We start from the raw sequence: 19430 nt of genomic DNA, 5'->3' as shown, positions 1-19430 counted from the left end.
CCAGCAGCGGGGAGCGAATGCTTCATCTGCCTCTCGCTCCAACGAGTCACTGAAATTCGAGATTGCGCAGCCTTCAATACTAAATGCGCAGGAAGACAGCTAATATAATGCCACGCCGTCTTGGCACACCCATTTTTTCGGCACGTGGCTGATGACCTCGAAAGCCGGGTGCACAGCTCGGCTCTGCATGCGCTCAGCCGCACTTACAGCCATGCGCAGCTACGGCTGAGACGTGTGCCAGAAATTGCCAAGCGCCAGTTAAACCCCGCTCCTCTCGCGCACTTCATCAGGTTATCACAAGTGAGCTCCCCTCCCCCTCTTTCTCTTTGCTCGCATGGGAAGGCAGCATTCGTGAAACCACCATCTTTCTCTTCTCACCCTCACACACTTTCACTAGCACCTTAAAGCACAAATTGCGCAGGCCTCAATAGGATCTTATCACACTTGGACTTTATACAGAACATGATACGGCTCCACTTCAACAGTTGCTTTTGTCCAGGGTTTAAGGAGTGCGTTTGCAAGTAGCCACTTGTAATTCAATAATTTGATCATCTGCATTGGTGGAAGTTTCCATTTATTGTCTCGGCATTCTATTGCGACGGAAGCGAAATTTCGTTATATTGGAATTGTGTACAAACACACTGTTATATTGAGGTTCTAAATACATGGTGTTCTATGAACAAGAGGTTATGAAAAGTCAAGTACTTCGTTATATAGAGATTATTTAACTGTACTTCACTAGACTGATGAATTGTCATTTGCATGAAGGGTGTGTAAGTTAGGAGGCTAGCTCTAATTTGAAAAATAACAAGGATGTAGTCCCTAGTAGAACATCTCGGTTTAACCAATATTCCTGAACATGAAATCCTTGCCTTCTGTGAGGGGGCCCTGCAACACTTATCTTGTTTCTAGTAATGGTGTTGACGTGACATTAACTTCGGCTGCTTCCGGCCAAAGCAACTTGAGATGTCCGAATATCATGCTTTTTCTGCTGTCACATTTCCATTGTAACGCTTGTGAACTGAATTGAGGATAGTCTACATTATGGCACAGTATGGAAAACACATCAAAAGAGGTGAGGCAAAGCAAAAGCCTGCAATGATGATCAGCAATTCATTAACCCTTTCAGTGTGACTGACATACTGGTAGGTTTCCGCGTTTCTGTCCCACCATTTCACTGGCATACCTACCAATCTCTTACGTCTTTTTTAGTTTGCTGCGCATTTTATTCCTTATGCCTGGTAGGAATGTGAGGAACATATTCAGAGTGTGTTTGCAATTATCCTTGTCATTTGTTCCCTTCTGCATAATCAAAAATTAACTGTTGTGTTCGTTTATAAGATTGGAGAAATAATCTCAACACTGGGAGTGCGTCACCTCTGAAAAAGCCAGACACTGAAAGGTTAAGGATATCTAAAGAGATTTGGTCCTCTATTCAAAAGCTATGCATTAATGACTATACACAGCACCCAATAAGTTTTATTGCATTAGAAATTATATGAACGTTCGAAGCGCATTTTTGCTGTCGGCGTCGTCATCGCTGTAGCCGTCACCGACACCGTGATGTTCTGTATAAAGTCCAAGGGCGATAGTACTGTCGCCGCGCATTGTATGTTGTATGTGAGAGTAAAAGCATGTGAGGGAAGCCGACGATCGCAGCTCGATCTAGCGCATGCGAGCGCAGAAAGCAGAGAGCAAATGCGCCATTTTCCATCGCGCGAAAGGTCGTGGGGAGATGGGAGGGAGGACGGTGTTTGCTCCGGCAGCAACTATGCATTTCACAACCGGGCGCAAGGGAAACAGATGATCGTGGCTCAATCTCGCACGCCATATATGGAGGCAAGCAGGGAAGCAGTGCGGGAGCAAAGGGGATGGCTTCGACTCCACCAACAATTGTGTACATTGTACAGCTGCGCGTGCCGTATCTTGAAAGTAATCTGCAGATGGCCCATACATTTGTGTGCGCTATATGTTCGCCGCTCTTGCATCGAAGGGGTTGACAACATGAAGGCTACTTCGCTCGCTGCTGCTGCCGCATTTGCTCACACTGGCATTTTGACAGCGAGTGTCCGTGCTCATCGAGTGTGATGTGTTCATGTGTGCTTGTGCGCGCTGACCATATGCTTGTTTATTCAATTAGTGAATGTTCCCAAGTTTACCAACCGATAAATCATTTTGTATAGCTGTGCGCTAATTTGCTATCACAATCAATGCTTCATCTTGCAAGTGAAACTGCTTTTTCTTTCTTTTTTTCTTTCTATATTATTTTTCTTAATGTATTTTGGAATTTCGAACTGCACAGGGCAATTCATTGTTTAAATATAGGAGGTTGTAAACATTCTGCAGGTTGTTCATTTTATCATACTTGACACATTTTATGAGAGACCTTCGATTGATAAGCTAGATCTGTCTTAACAGCTGCTTAGTTCTATCTATCTATTATGCTTTGCTTGTTTCATGCTGCCTGTGCTAGGGTTAAGTGCGCCTTGTGTTGCAGCTCAGGTGTTCTCTTGTTTTCACAGCATGCTGGTGATATCCATGAAGCCTTGAGGTTTCTGGATGAAGCCCAAGCTCTGGACACGGCGGATCGCTACATCAACTCGAAATGTGCAAAGTACATGTTGCGGGCAAACCTAATCAAGGAGGCAGAGGACATGTGTGCAAAGTTCACTAGAGTGAGTTCAAAGAGCATCATGCACACTTCTTTGAGCACTGATGCAAGAATTTTGTTTTTGCGTCAATAGGGGCAGTTGCTGACCGATATGTAGTAATGGCTTGCATCTTCATTGGACTGTGTGTGCAAAAGATATGTTGCTTTCATTGCTACTGGTTTAGGTTATGATAGGCACTGGTGCAAAACTTAGCATCATGTGAGTGTGGCATCATGATGTTTCATTGATCACAAGTGGTGGTGATACCGCATAATCTCGAGTAATGGCCACACCCCTAACTTCACAGCCCAAAATTTAGAGGGGGCGACATTCCAATCGAAAAGCAATTGCATTTGGTGTGCTCGGCAGCATGGAACTTTTGCACACCACTATGAGATGGTGAGAAATGCGGTTTGACCTCTGACGTTTGAGGCACGTCCCTGACAGGCTCCTTCATGTCCCTCCATGGCAGCATGCAAGTCACTGGCACCACGTTTGCTTCATGCAGCTAGCTTTTGCAGCCAACTCCTTTGGCTCATCTCTCAGCTGGTGAGAGTCCGCAAGGGAGAGTATGCATTTCATGGCGTTCAATGTCGCATGTAAGCTCAAGGTTGTAGCATGCGCCTAGGAAAGCAGCAAGTGGGCAGCAGGCCGAAGCTTTGGTGTTGACAATGAGTGCATGGCTGAAGCAGAAAGATGAGCTTGCTTCAACAAACAAATCGAGGAAGGCGTTCCGTAGGAGAGCGTGCTAGTTTCCGGAACTTGTCAGAAAAATTAAACCAAGTGACCCAGTCCCATGTAAGAGCCACACCCCGCCAAAATCGCGAAACAAAAGTGCGGCCCTTACAGAGGCTGTATGGTAGACAGGTCAATTTTCATTTATTCAGGGGCTTTGCTGAAAGCTCTAATAGGCGAGAAGTGCACAGGCTCAGAATGCAAAGACCTAACCCATAGCTTGCAAATGTGCAAGTTCGGCACATTTCTGTAGCATGCCTTCTGTACATAAGAGCAAGTTGGTGGACACCAAAGTAAGCTTGGCCCTGACCACTGCTTGTTTCAGCTAACCTTTGCTACAGTACCATTGTTGGCACATTGTGACACAATCTACGAAGTGGCTGTTTAGGGATTCTTTTGATAGGGTCAGTAGCATTTTGCATACGGTGCATGTAGCAGTTTTCTATGTTGCATTGGTGAGGCCTGTGTACGTGGGAAATCGGAAATGCCTAATGTAGGTAACCACAGCACTAAGTCAGTGGCAATGGTGTTCTACTGCTTAGCATGAGGCCGCGGCTTCAATTCCTAATTAGGGTGGAATGCAAAAGGTTGGTGAGATCGAGAGTGTGATCCCATCCTGTCGGGTCGGGAGGGAACATGATGTAAGATGGAAAAAAAAAATGGTCACAATAGATTTAGTAATGCTAGCGTTTTGGTTCTTGCGTGTGGACCTTGTTCATACTGTGATTGTAATTGACAAAACAGTCACTTAAGTACACTGCATAACATGGCCAAGACACCTCGTGTATACTAAAGAACCAAACCATGCATCGTTATCTACTGTAGAAATTGTAATACAGTAAAACCTCGTTAAACCATGCCCACCTAAAGGGACACTAAAGAGAAATATTTCGTCAAGCCAAAGTGATAGATTAGTGCTCGAGAATCTTTAAGGCATCAATATTATCACGAACAGAGCCTTAATAATCGAGAATTTGAGGTAAATGCAGGACATGATTAGAGACTCCCCCGGGACATTCAAATACTTGCCCGATGACGAAAGCATTCCTCAGTTAAATTCTGTCACTAGTACTCTACCACTCGTTACAAAAACATCCCTGTATTGCATTGTAAGACTAAAGAAAATGCTACTTGTCCAGTTCTATTTTATATTTAGAAAAAGAAAAGATCTCATTGAGATTACCCTTGACAACGATGCAGGCAGGTGAAAGGGTTCGTTTTCAGTCAACTCTGGCCCACCCATGCTTTCGCGGTTCGGTAGTTTCATTATTGCATAGTGCTGCGCTGGTTTTACTGGCTCACGAAACTTGCCAACTGCAAGTAGCCAAGAATGTGATGTAGCTTCCATGTGATGTAGCGGGATGCCTGAACGGTCCACGCCACTTGTCCAAAAAGCAGCTGGAGCGGTGAATCCACCGCTTTGCTTAGGCTCAGTTTCTCTATGGTCGCATGTTTGCGTTTTGGGCTAGAAACTGTACTGCCATCTGTCGGGCGCCGTTTTACTCACTGGCAGCAGCAAAGGGCAGTGATGGCGTATGCAATGTCACCACTCCTCCGGTTGGGTGGCGGGATATTTGAATAACTAAAAAGGTATTCGGACCTATAAGGTGCAATTTTCTCGTAAACTAAGTCTTTTCTTGGCACACAACAAGCATTGCAAGGTTTGTGGAATGGTATTTAAACAGTCCACGTCAACTTAGTATTTATACTACCTTTTGTGTCCCTTTGAACAGTAGTTTCGTTTTAAAAGAAGTAAAGTCAAATCCCCGACTCGGCAGCCATTGAACATAATGCGTTCAGTATCCACATATACCGTACCAGCTTATTGCATACATATCGGTTAACACATAGTGTTGGCACTTATGTAATCGTGGCGGTAGGTCGGCCAGGCTGAAGAACGAGCCTCAGTGATCAGAACAGCCTCCAAGCGCAAATGCAGAGGGTGCTTGGAAGGGTGAAGCCATATTAACATCAACATCATTTCGGCGCCCAGCCAGAGAGTGTCGTGGCTGGCTAGTGGTGGCCTGTGCTGTGGCGTCGTGCAGGCTTAGGAGTTGCGTTATGCCAAAGCTTGGGCAAAAACCAGGGGATCAGTATAAAAGGAAAATTGGACACCATTCATGCTATCGAACATGGCACGAAGTCGGTGCTGGCACAGGGATCTACTGTTGACTAGTGTTGGCATTTGGAATGCGAAGGAGATGATGTTTGGCAGTGCTGCTGGGACCGCGAAAAGATGTCAGCTTCGAGGTTCAACTTTTCAAGTTCAACATTTCGCCATCATTGCCTGTTATTGCCGAAGTGTCACCTAACAACAGTTACCGTAAAAACCGGAATATAAGTCGAAAATTTTTTTCAAAAAACCATTGCGAAAAGTCGACCCTCGTCTTATATACCGGACGGACATTGGCGGAAAAACTACGGAAGTCTTGCAACAATCGGCGGATTAGTAAAGAGCCGCCTTCGCCAGCGCAGCGTGGCGATATTGTGGCACCACCAATTTGCGATTACATTGTCACAAAGTTATATTCGTTAAAGGCTGCTTTTTCACATTTTGTTTCAAAATGAGCGGAAGCCGACGGCAATTCACCGTCGCCTTCAAGAAAAAGGCGATTGAGTGCGCGGAAGCCCACGGCAACCTCGCGGCACAGCACGAATTTGGAGTATCCGAAAAGATTATTTGGTACTGGTGGAGGCAGAAGCAGCAAACCAACTGAAAACGACATTCTGTGGGCAGACCGCAGAACTGGAAGACACGGTTGCAGAGTTCATCCGAGAGCTGCGTGTAAGTTTGCTGCCTGTGACTGCCGAATGCATACGTTTCAAAGCTGTAGAGATCGCGCACGCCTCTGGACTGGGCAGCGAGAAGCACTCGTCATCCGACTCTAGTTCGGATGACTCTGATCAAAGGCGTTGCTCTGGTTCGGAGTAGCGCTTGCGCACTTTGTGCCCTTCTGTGTACTGTACACCCGGCCAATTTTTAACAGTATCGCCCGACCATCGACCCGCGTATTTGTCAGCACCTTATCATCACTGCACAGAGCGGCGAAATAGCGAAAGTAAGCGCACGTGTACACATGCGCGTATCTCGTTTGTTTCGCCGCTCAGCGCCATTAATAAGGTGCTGACAAGCACGCGGGTCGATGGTCGCGCGATACTGTTAAAAATTGGCCGGGTGCACATGCGAGCAGCATTTAAATAAATACTGTCACTATTGTGCATGAGTCGCATTTGTTTCAAGGTAAGGGTGTCTTTCGGTACTTTTGCCATTGAAAAACATTTTTCTTTTTTCTTCTTTTCTTTTTCATTCATAGAATTTGTTAGTTGAGGGCATCAACCTATATTCCGGTCCGAACTATAGTCCGGTTTTTACGGTATTAGGATGACATGGAAAGCGACAGAATGAGCGATACAGGCCCGACAGTGGCAGAAGCTGTGCGTTACGTCAGCCTGATACACGGGTGTTTGTTGGGAAGAGGGGGCTAGTGGAAAAGCTGGCTCGCAGCTTGAGGAGTTTGAGGCCACTGTTGTCGCTGCTAGGCCACCGCAGCATCAAACGAAAATAATATACTTTTGTTGCTCGAAATGAATAAATGCTGCATGTTTTCTGCCCTTTCAGTGCACTCTCTCCGAGTTCCATAACCGTACCCGCTTAAACAATAGTTTCGTTTTAAAAGTAGTAAAGTCAAATCCCCAACCCAGTGGCCATTGAACATTATGTGTTTTGTATCCGCATAAACCATACCAGCTTATTGCGTACGTATCGGTTAACACGTAGTGTTTCCACTTTTCATCGCGCAAACACAGCGGTGCATCGTCTCCATTGGGCGGCCGGCAGAACAACAAGCCTCAGAGATCAGAACAACGGCCTCCCAAGCGCCCTGTGCGTTTGTGCGTGAAGCCACATCATCATTTCGGCGCCGTGTCAGAGAGCATTGTGGCATTATGAAAACAAGGACTTGTGTCATGCTGAAGCTCGGATAAAAGAGACCCCGGGTGATCAGCATAGAAGAGAAATTGGACATCGTTTGTGCTATCGAACATGACATAAAGAAGTCGGCACTGGCACGCGACAGGGATCTACTGTTGACTACGGTGTGTGGCATTTAGAATGCGAAGAAGTTGCTCGGCAGTGCTGCTGCGACCATGGAGAGCTGTCGGCTACGAGGTTCGACTTTTCGCCATCGTTGCCTCTGTTGCCAAAGTGTCGACTAGCGACAGTGATGACATGGAAAGCGACAGCACGGGTGATTGAGGCTGGACAGTGGCAGAAGCTGCGTGTTATGTCAGCCTTGTGAATCCAATCGTCGCAACAAGAATAGCACCTCGCAATGAAAAAGGCGCCCCGCGACTTCTGCAGCGCTACTGCCCGCTTGCACGGAGAACATGCAACGCGAACAAGGAATCTGCCATGCGAGTGTTTGCTGAGAAAAGGGGGCTGGCTGATAAAGCTGGCTCACAGCTTCAGTAAGTTTGAGGCCGCTGTAGTCGTTGCTAGGCCACCGCCGCATCAAACGAAAATAACAATTTTGTCGCGCAAAGTGAATAAGTAGTGCATGTCTTTTTCCCCTTTCATCGCACTCTCTGTGAGTTCCATTTTTGACAGGTAAGTGGGCGATCTCATGCTATTTTGGTTAAGCAGTACTACCGCTTAGTACGTACCTCTTCCGAGCTCCGGCCAACTACGGTTCAACGAGGTTTCACTGTATTTCAGTTACATTCATATGGGATGCTTATGTGGCAAGGTGCCACATTTAATTAGTCACATCACTCCTCTACATAGTTCTTGAAACTAAAGCATGTTAATGGCCACGCATCTATTAACACTGTCAGTTGACAACTTTTCAGGAAAATTGGAAAAAGATACAGTACCGTAGTTACTCGAATCTAGGCTGGCCCTGATTCTGAGCCAGAATAAGAAAAAGACTTACCTTAAATGTAGGCCAAGCAAAAAACGAGGACAGCGTTCACGAAATGAAAACAGCATTTATTGAATATGAATATGTCGAAGTCATTCTGTGTCACCATCACTGCTAGCCTTGTTGCTATCTTCTTTATCGCTGTCATGTTCAAACTGTGCACTATCTTCAGTGCCGTCAGGCGCATTAGAGATGCTGCACTTTTTGAAGGAGCGCACGATCAAAGGTCCTGGGATGTCGTCCCACACTGCAGCTACCCAGCCCACCACCTGTGAAAGTGAGGCTCGTTTGGTGCGGCCCGTTACCGTTATCTTAAGGGCTTCATCACTCAACCAGTCCGTGTAGTACTTCCGCAGACGATCCTTGAAGGGTTTGTTGATGCAGACATGAAGTGGCTGCAACTGGCTTGTCATGCTGCCCAGTGTGACAGCAAGGTCCCTGTTCACTTGGGCGAGCACTGCCTTCATGTTGTTGGCCAAGTGCCCATAGTACGAGTCGAGGACAAGGAGCGAGCTCTTGAACAAAAGGGCTCATGAACACCATTGCCACATAATCTTTACCTACTCTTCTACCATGGCACCCGTCATCCAGCCTTTTACATTTGCCCGCACAATCACATTTTTTTGTAAAGCTTCCCGAGCCAACAGTGTCTTTAAGTATAAGGAGGGAGTTTATGCCTGTCAGTTGTGCAGCACAGCATGATGGCTGCGCACTGCTTCTCATAGCCCGCAGAGCGCACCTTCACCTCCTTGGCACTTTTTACATTGACGGTGCTCACGACTGACATGTTGAAATAAACAGCCATCGGGTTGGCATTGCCGATTTGCCCTAGGCTGTAGCCTCCCAATTTCTCTCTTTCGCAGCACATAGCTCTGAAAAGCTACCAGCTTTTCTTCAAAATCACTTGGCAGCTTCTGGGCGATTGAAGTGTGACGAACGGAGGCTGAAGCCGAAGTGCTTCATAAATTTCTTATGCCCGCCCTGGCTAGCTTTAAAATCCGTTAGCATTAGGCCTCACTCACTTGAAAGTTCCCTTGCTTTCGCTTGGAGCACTTCTGTCGTTACTGGAAGGGCAGCTGCTCTCTGTGTCCGAACGAAGTCTGCCAAAACTGTCTCCACTTCGTTGTGACGGCCTTCTTGTGTTCCGGTAAATGCCATCCTCGATGCAGCACATCTGTATGCATCTCCCGTTGTCTCCTCCAATGACGGATGTTTCTCTCATTGATGCCAGAATCCCACTTGGTTTGTCTGTTTAAGATGCCTCTGTAGCTACACAACAAAAAACTATCGACCTAGATTCGAATAAATAAGGTATATAGCCATTTCTTGAAATTTCATTTCACATTTTCTTTAGCATGCAATAATGTGATCTTAAATAAGCTAAGGTATTCTGGTTAAGATGGACCTACTCCCCACCTATAATTGGTTTGGATAGCATGAATTCCTACTTGTTTAGCACATTTCTTCCTAAATTGATTCATTTGCTAGGGCGGCCCTTTAAATGCTGTTTCAGTGACCTAAATGCCTTTTTACTAGATGTTGACATCTTGAAAGTTCGTATTATTGGGGTCCGTCAATGCTTTTTATCTGGTCACGAAACTTCCGCATAATGCTACGAGATAGCTTGACACAGCGCCTGCAGTGGATGCACCACTGCGCTAGCACAAGTAAAATATGGACCGCAGCGGATGCCGAATGGACGCCACAAGTGTTGCTTACGTACGCTCTCTATTGCACGAGGGTCAACGTCCTGTATCAGCTTGTGAATATTGTTGACACAATGTGTAAATTGCCACCCTATTTCTGTACAGTTTCTGTTCGGAAACAAAACACGAAGAAGTTCGAAACAACTACAATGCCTTCTTTAATTTCCAGATTCAACTGTGTTTGCAAAAGCGATTTAATTCGTAATTCAAATTGTGCTCTCGGACTACTCCATCGTTAGAAACAGACTACAGAGCAAGTTCACTTGACACGTTTGTATAATTACCCATAACAAAACCTGTGTTTCAAGCTAGCAAAGATAACCAACTGATTAAACAAATAAACAAATAGGGAATTACTAAACTATCAAACTAATAACTAACTAATCTAACACGTATATTTACTAACTAAACTGAATAAGCAGCGCAACAAGCTAAAGTAACAAAACCAACTCAACCAATACACTAATTGCATAATAATAAATCAACTAAAATTAATGAAGACAACTAACAAAACTGATTAAGTTATTGATCTAACTGAAATAAAATTATTCACTAATAACCTACCTAACTATGATAATTAAGTAACACACTTAACCAGCAAACCAAGTATTAATGACTCATCCAACTAACTAGACAAAGTGCAAATAGAGACAGCTGAATGAAACAGTTTGTTCAAGGAAGGCTACTAGGGGGAAGGGGGGTTGACGTCAATCAAAAAACGGTGCTGTGTGGAACACCAACGCATCGCAGATTACATTATTTTGCCAAAAGTTACCATTGCATGTTAACTCGACAAATGTGCCAAAATAAGTTTGGCTGAGGCGTCTTGTGAAAGATCAGCATGATCATGCAGCCCAGCCATCTGGCTTGGCACATTGCTTACCTTCTATTTATGCCAGCACCTCTGGTGCCACCTTCTGTCACCATATGAAACTTTCAGGGAAGTTTCATGACCAGACGAAAAGTATCGAAGGACCCTGGTATTATCATGGAACAACCCCAGGTCTGAACCGCAGATAACATAATATGCACTGCAGTTTTTCTAAGTAAGCGCAGTTAGGCGTGCGACATTCGTGTAACCGTTACTTTTTCTCATTACTGAAGCCATGTAACAGGCATTTAGTTGTGATTACTCACCTGTTTTCTCACACGAATGGAATATTATTTTTTTCTTGTCACTTTTGCATTTGCTTTTGTAGCTGTATGCTGCTTTTTGGTTGGAAGAGTGCTGTTACGGGGGCAAGTTGTTGCAGTCCTTGCAAGCTACTATTTTCACACTGTGTCAGCTCTCTCTGGCTCGGTGTAGTAAGAGTAGCAAGATCAATGCTATGGCATAACAGCCTTTAGCGATGAGCCTTCTATAAGACAGTGGTCTTTCCTTTTCCACTGCCTTTTCCAGCTGTCGCACATGTACTCTTGTACCTTTATTTCTGGTCTGAGATTATTCTGTGTTGGCTGGAATGTTTCTCGTAATTATCCAGTCCTTCATGTGTGTTCCTCTGGTGTAATAAGTATTCTTTCCAAAGTGCCTTTCACACGTGCTTGTAAGTGGACGGGCTGCGCACTGTGTAACATAATTTGCATCAGAAATAGAAGTGCTCATGCGCGTTTTGTTCACCTACTAGGTTTAGCTTTATTTTATGCTACTGTATAATGCTTTGCTGATGATTGAATTGATAGGGCTACAAGGAATAGGGCTACTGAAGATCAATTGTGTCCTTTATGTGTGAGGAGCCTGTACATCATCTCAGTGTCGGTAGCGAAATCTCGTCTCCTATGCATACAGGCCGGAGCAGATGGATTTGACAAATCATGTGCCCATGAGCGTGCACATGCACACATGCACACTTCCCGTGTAGAAGCTTGCAAACTTCACAGGGAGCACTTCAGTTATTCTGCAGTGTTAGAGCTGAAACTTTGTCAGACTGGAAATGTTAACTGTGCCATGAAGCAATCGCACCTGGGGTGTTCAGCGTGGCTCAACATTAACACCAGCTGTGGTCACCTCTGGCAGCATGTAAAGCCACTCGCACTGCACAGTTCTTGCTGCACTTGTAACGCTATCATATACAGTACCATATTTTTGAATGTATAACCTACTCCTGCATGTAACCCCCGCCACAAGTTACAGCCATTGAAAAAGCGAGAAATAAGTGTACTGGTCCCGCATAAGTAACAGTGTGACACACATAAATTTAATAAAATCAGCTCAGTAGAGTTGTCTGCAAAGCACCCAAAGTACCCCTTTTTTTTTTTGCATGTGTGTGTGCGTGCGTGTGTGTGTCTCTACGTGCTACTACCTTGTAGTGGGGTGTTGCTTCGTGGCAGTGCAGAGTGCACGGGTATGCCAAACTTTGTCTTTAGGCATGGCTTTGTGCTGATCAATGCTGTGAAGTTGCACTTTAGGGCAAAGTTTGCCTGTAGCCCCCGCTACCAGTGCATACAGAACAAATCTTAACTAGTATTCTTGGTGCGGATTAGTACACACATGAAACCGTGGTATATTGTTTCTTTCTAGGCGTGTGATTCATCAGTGTGTGTTATCCTGTGATTACTTTCTTTATGTGCAGGAAGGGGTGTCTGCAGTGGAGAACTTGAACGAGATGCAGTGCATGTGGTTCCAGACCGAATGTGCCATGGCCTACCAGCGGTTAGGCAAATGGGGTGAGGCCCTCAAGAAGTGCCACGAGGTGGATAGGGTGAGTGGGAATTCGATGGGCACACATGTATGGGGCCTTGTGTTCAGCGTTGGCATATATGCCAACTGTACAGCCACCTTTATTGTAAGTTTTCGGACTTAGTGAAAGTGCTGCCGTCATTATGCTTGTGTACTTAGGCGCAAATGAAATGTGAATAGGATGTTTAAGCAGCCCATTACATGGGCACAGTGGCTGTGGTGTTGTGGCATTGTACATGGGGTTGCAGTTTTGATTTCTTACTGCAGCAGCTACTTCAGGTGGGGTAGGGTGTCACTTGGCACTCTGTGAAACTCTTAGGGTTTCCCTGCTTCAAAAGGTTTGGGAACCTGTGTGATAGTCAGCATGATTTTTTGGTGCTCTTTTGATGTTAGCCAACAGTCATTTTGCTTAGCCCTGATGCAACCCTATCTGTAGCACAAACACACTTGCGCAAGAATTCAGTGGCTTTGTTGATATAAATGTCAATAAAAAATGCCACAGGTTTCCTCAACAAGAAATCACATTAGAACTAGTATTGAATTGTCTGCAGTAATGTGAAGCTGATCTTGGGAACAGGGTTCTTATTTTTCTGTGTACGAGCAGTCTGGATGCATGCTTTCTGTGCCCTGTTGGCATAAGTGCTTGCAACAGTGTGAACTCTTTACAGCTTGTCTACCTTGATGTTTGCAGCACTTTTCGGAAATAATGGAAGACCAGTTTGACTTCCACACATACTGCATGCGCAAGATGACACTACGTGCTTACGTGAGTCTCCTAAGGCTGGAGGACGTGCTCAGGGCTCATCCTTTCTACTTCAAGGCTGCCAGGGTAGCCATCCAGGTAATTCCGACATCAAATACGCAAGCATGCAGAGTTCTTCAACTTGTAAATTCTTCCGCCAACTTGTTTATCACGTTAGCATGCGACTCTGTAGAGTTTGAGCAATGGGGCTGTGGTGCACAAGAAAAAGATGCACTCGCTAGCAAAACAGTCAAATTTTGTTACCTCAAACACTACATTAATGAACTTGTCAATTTTCTAATGTACTGCTATTTTAAAAATCCCTAGCAGAGTTGCCTATGCTTTCAGTCTAAAAATATATTTCAGACCTACGAATTTCAAAGTACGTACCACATAAAACAGGGGGAAGGCAGGAGATGGAAATTCAAGACGATGAACAAAACGAGAACAAGGTGAAAACATGAGCCAACGTTTCAACAAGTGGACTTGTCGAAAAGTACCAAATACAGTAAAACCTCAATAATTTGAACTCGGTTAATTCGAAATCCCGGATAACTTGAACCGGTGGCCTAGGCCAACCCGGTTAATTCGAAGGTTTGGGGTGCTATGCGGCAATTCCTAATCCCCATTTCACCGCAAACCCGACGAAACGACGGCCATTCAGAGCCGCGAGGCGACGCCACATAGCAATCGCGATTATTTATAGACGAAACGCCCGACCCGTTGTACTTAAAGTTGTACTGCTAACATGAAGGTCAGTCCACGGTACGCCCCGCGCACCCCGGAAACTCGCACCTGCAGAGAAGACATGCTTCACTGCAACGCAGCAGGCGTACCGGTTTTTGTCACGTGCTCTCGTCCGCCACTCCGCACGCTCCTCGTGGTCGCAGCGTAAGCGTATGTTCTCTGCCACAACCACTGGCTGCCGTTCGCCCATTCTTTCTCCGCGCCTGCGGCGACGTGTGTGCGCGCAACGCCGGTCTGCGCCGTTTCTTTGTGTGTGTGCTGGTTAGGGGTGTTGCAGCAAGCGTGGTGTTATTATTATTTTTTTTTTTTTTAACTCTGCAGAAGTGCCAGTGAGCAAAGGTGCCAAAGTATAAGACTTTAATGCTGCAGTTTAATGCTTCAAAAGTTATGGTGTAATAGATTTTTTGTTAACTGGCATCTTTTAGGCTTTTGCTAGGTGAAAAAAGAACTGTGCTTTGAAGTAAATGGTTTTTAAGTGCTTACTTCCATTTGATTGTAGCTCCCACACATCTAACATTGCTGTCCAGAAGTGCCACTTGTGGCAAAGCATGGGTGAAACTTGCCCTGTCCTCATTGGCAAGTGGCTTGCACACTTGCACATCATTGCCAGTGCTGTCGTACAGTCCCAGGGTGTCTACCAACCGGGAAAACCGGGAATTGTCAGGGGTTTTGAGTAGTCTGGAAAAACTCGGGGAAAATTAGGGGAATTTGTGCCTCTATCAGGGAAAATTAGCTGTAATTTTATTGAAAGGGTCAAAAGTCGGGGTAATGCTGGGTCGAGTAACAAACAGGAATCGTAATGAATAGTCTTTGACGCCCTGTCGTCAGCTGGAGGAGTTGCCAGTGTACAGTCAACGACCGACTTACCGGATGCCCGATAATTTGGACAGCTTCGACGCACCACCCGATAGTCAATGTATCAGAACGTCTGAAATTTTGGATGCAAGAACTCTTCGCCGTGCGATGTTCCCGACGTTTTTCCATGACCGCAGGTCCAAAATGGCATTAATTAAAGCCACCACCGCTGCTATTTTGATTACCTCGCCGTCTCGAACTGGCGCTCTTGCATGCAGATCCGCTGGCAGCCGTAGGCACAACTGCGGCAACGCTAGACTTAGCTGCTTCGATGTTCGGTATTGAGCTTCTTGCCATTGGTTGCTATGTCATTTTTTTTTTTTTTAAAGAATTTGCGCTGTCAGCAATGGCACTGACGTCTGCCTTTGTTGTCCTCGCGATTGGCTTAGAAGCTTGGAAAGCACGGTGCATTGCATAATGTCGGTTCCCAAAAGTCAGCTTCACCTCTGTACAGAAATGTTGCTTGGTGAAGCATACGCAAAAGTATTGAAGTGAAACATAACAAGCGTGGAAAGGGGCTATTGCCACGGGACACAGTATGTATTCCTGAATTATACACACATGCACCTGGTATCTCCTGTCACAGTACAAGAACCGATACGCCTAATACATGTACCGACAGGCCTTCAGAGCGTTTCAGGGCGGTTTGAGCCCTGAAACGACATGCATAACATGCATGAATGACATGCGTTGATTTTTTCCAACTGGCCGATTTTTCGGACGTTTTCGCGGCCCCTAGGGAGTTCGAAATACTGGACGTGGACTGTGCAAATGACTGCGGCCATTCAAATGTTATTAGTGAAACTTCAAGAAAGTTCAGTGAAATTCGACTCTTACATCTAGTCACATTGATGTAGCATGTCTCCTCATTTGTTGGCAGTCCTTATACCAACATGTTTAATTTTTTGTATTGCCTTGAGATAATGTAAATATAGTGTGGCTGATTTGTACTGTTCCCAAAGTCCGCACAGGTCTTTGAACCACTTTACGGTTCCTGATATTAAAGGCATCGTTTTCAAGGCCATGAACATCCTGGAATATTTAGCAGCCCTTGACAACTGTTGGATTTTTGGGGGCAGTTAATGGTATGATGTCTATTTGGAGCAAGAGCGAGCCCTTGCTTTACAGGCAAAGATTGCAATCTGAGCATCACCATAGATAAACATATTCAGTGTGCCAGCAAGAAGAGCTCAGTGGAAATGCACAGTGCTTATCTACCTTTGCATGGAGTTTTGTAGTCGTAGTGCTTCTAAGGTTTCATGTGTCCCAAGTTTGATATAAATTGGCTTGTTTGCACTTTTTAAATGAATATTGCCTGTGTATCTTGCACGGTTGATTCGAGATTGTAAAACGCACTCCAGTTTTAAAGAAAACACGTTGCGTATGTGAATTTTTACCTCTGGCTAGTGTACAATCTCCTGACTTTCCAGCAGATGACTTGTGATTGAGGGTGCTGGTACCTTTTTATACACCTCTGTTGTGCATTGACATAGCTTCAGCCATCCCTTGCAGCTGCATCCCCAGCTGCACATTAGAGTGTTCCCTTCAACAGTGGACTGCACTGTTAGACTCCATCCAAACAATGAAGACACCTCTATGGTGTCTTTTTAACAAAAAAAAAAACTGTGAGACATAAACATCCAATGTTTTGGAGGGAAGACACGATAAGCTAGCACATGTAAGGCATCTCAACCAGAAAACCTTGGCACCTTTTCCAGGAGAAAGAAGGTGCTTAAGCTGCGTTTGGCCTAATGGTGGCTGTGCACACAGGTTTGCCAAGGTTAATCTAGAACATTTTCACATTCAGTCTGGCAAAATTGTAGCATTAATAACTGGACGCATTTGCCCTGTGCTGTAACGACATTCAAGAACGAACTACAGGACATTAAGCAAGTCGTGACTCGATCAGCGATGAGCCGCAAATATGACAGAAGGGTGGTGATACATGAATCTCTTCGCATCAGGGAGATGCCCCAGCAAAGTATTGCATGGTTTGGCTAAAAAAAAAGAACGCAAGTGTATTGCATTGCCAAGACATTCAGGGCAAGGAAGGCACAAGGCAAGGAACACAGAATTATGGCTTTGTAATAACGTGCCCTACCACTGTTCGTCCGACTTATGGCCTGCCCTCCAGCCCAAACTGCAGCCCACTCATCTAATATGTGTGGGGCATCGTTGATGCAAATGTCAATGCAAAAGACCACAACACCAAAAATTCTTTGAAGGCATCCATAAAACAGGTGATGAACCTTGACAGAGAGGAGGCGAATCATGCCTGCAGCCATTTCAGGTCTTGTCCTAAGAAGGTCGTCGTTGCTGACAGAGATTACATTGAATACTGCTTTCATTTGACAAGGTTTTTTTCTTCTATCTACAAAGCTTTGTATGAATACATAGATTTTTTCCTTCCATTTCGGATGTTCTTCATTGTATAGGTCGACAACCTGCAGTAGTTGTGTAAATAGATTGTGGTTGACTGTGGTTTTTCTGCCTGATTGCTAATGCATTTTCTTCTATGTCGCTACCTGAGCTGTAAAACATTGCATTTGCAGGTGTACCTTCAGCTTCACGACCACCCTGTTGCGGAAACGGAGGCGGCAGAAGAGATCAACACGGGTGAGTCAACTCCTCTTTGTCATTTTCTTTTCAGGCTGCAGCAGAAGAGATTACTTCGAAGACCAGACGTTAGTCGAGGCAACATGGTGGCACTTGAGCGTGGCAAGGAAGCAGCAAGAAAATGCGGCAGTGCCGATCTGCCTCCGTTTGCAGGGAACCACTTTGAGTTTGCATGTTCCGATGCTCTGCTTTGAAGTGCTGGTGTGAATGTGCACCAAGTGTCCCTTTTCATCTACAATTTCCGCCAGTGCTCGGCAGTATCAAAAATACATGTATATATATTAGATACTATCTTGCATACTCTTTGGCTATCTTGTATCTGTATTGTGATACGTCTGGCCAGACCTGTATCAGTATCTGTATTTCCAATACATGAAAGGATGCATCTTGTATCTTAAGATACAAGATACTGCTATCGCAACAGCACCGTGTGAAACTAAAGGTTGGCTGAATGCTGCTTCTCAAGCTGATACTGCTGCCACTAAGTCACCTGAATAAAACTAAAGGCAGCGACATCCTTTTATCTTACTGCCAGAGCCCTCCAGCGAGGGCAGGTGATGAGGTCTGTGCGTCCCTATTGGTGGTGCAGAGTCACATGGTGGCAGTCGCACCGTCTCGACAAAAGCAAGCACGCGAACGTCTGCGTGCAGCCGCTATATAGTGTTATTATCGAAGTCTCTCTTGCTTGTTACTTTGTTACAAAGTCTGAAGAACGCAAGAGTGGGGGTGCTTGCGTCTAATGGCTTTCACATATTGTTTTGAAAATAATGAAATGAAAATATTATACCTTGAGCAAGAAAGACAAAAATTTTGACATAAGAACAGACATTTCATTCAAATGAAACAAGGTTGGCCGGAGTTAGGAAACTTCCAAGCAGACATTTATGTTGATACGTGTCTGATGCTACATTATATAGATCTATAATAAGAAATATGTGAATGTGTCTATGTAAGTTAAGATACAAATAGAAAGTATCGTATCGGATACAATAATTGCGGTAGTATCAGATCGTATCATGACACAATTGCAAAGTATCTTTGCCCAGCCGTGATTACCGCCAACCTCTGCTATTTTGAAAATTACTAGTCGCTATTTGACATAGCTTGAAATAGTCAAAAACAGTTGTATTCGACTCGGTTAAATTGAAATGATCCTTATGTAGAACAGTTTCTGTGAATTCTGGACTTGCAGCTAGAATGTATAGAAAAACTCAGGTTACATAGAAAGTTGCATCTACTCCTGATAGATGGTACACTCCACGTTGTACCAAATTCCTCCGTAAGTTGGCTTTGCTGCATAGAAGAGCCACCAATGTGGCGAAACACCTGTTTATCAGCTGGTGCAACGTGCACAGGTCCGTTGGCCCATGGCCATTGCATTGACCCCGGCCAATGGAACTGCGAGTTCATGGCTTCGTTCAAATGGCCTTTCTCCTTGTGATGCAAATTCCTTTCTAGTTGGAAAGAAATGTCATGTGTTTCTTGTTCTCAGATTTCAGAAAACTTTCATTTAGAATTACATCTTATATAGAACTTGCGAGTGCTTTTTTGATGAGTTAAGAGGATTCGACTCTGTCCTCGTTTCATAATGAATGCTTTGGCGTGTCACCCTTCTATCTTTTGAGACTGCCTGCCACTGACTACGCATGCACAGTTGCAGTAGAAGGGTAATGCTGTGTATTCTCAATTGTGAGAGATACTGTCTCGTTTGTTGATGGCTCAGTCGTATAGAAGGCATGTAATCTGCCATTCATACAAATTGCATTGTGTGATTAGGTCAGG

General features: G+C 44.9%; 1 protein-coding gene across 1 annotated transcript in view; it reads left to right on the top strand.

The window, feature by feature from the left end:
• The window catches only part of Naa15-16 (N-alpha-acetyltransferase 15/16), a 116444-nt gene that overhangs the window by 21728 nt on the left and 75286 nt on the right, over window positions 1-19430 (top strand). Inside the window, exons 13-16 of the mRNA XM_050182720.3 lie at window positions 2523-2675; window positions 12582-12710; window positions 13380-13529; window positions 17585-17648. Of these exons, the coding sequence (XP_050038677.1) occupies window positions 2523-2675; window positions 12582-12710; window positions 13380-13529; window positions 17585-17648 (496 nt within the window). The remainder of the gene's footprint in view (window positions 1-2522; window positions 2676-12581; window positions 12711-13379; window positions 13530-17584; window positions 17649-19430) is intronic.

Source organism: Dermacentor andersoni, chromosome 4, assembly GCF_023375885.2.
Source record: "Dermacentor andersoni chromosome 4, qqDerAnde1_hic_scaffold, whole genome shotgun sequence".
Taxonomy (NCBI): Eukaryota; Metazoa; Arthropoda; class Arachnida; order Ixodida; family Ixodidae; genus Dermacentor; species Dermacentor andersoni.
Note: the sequence above shows the minus strand (reverse complement) of the source record. Positions and strands in the feature narration are given on the sequence as shown.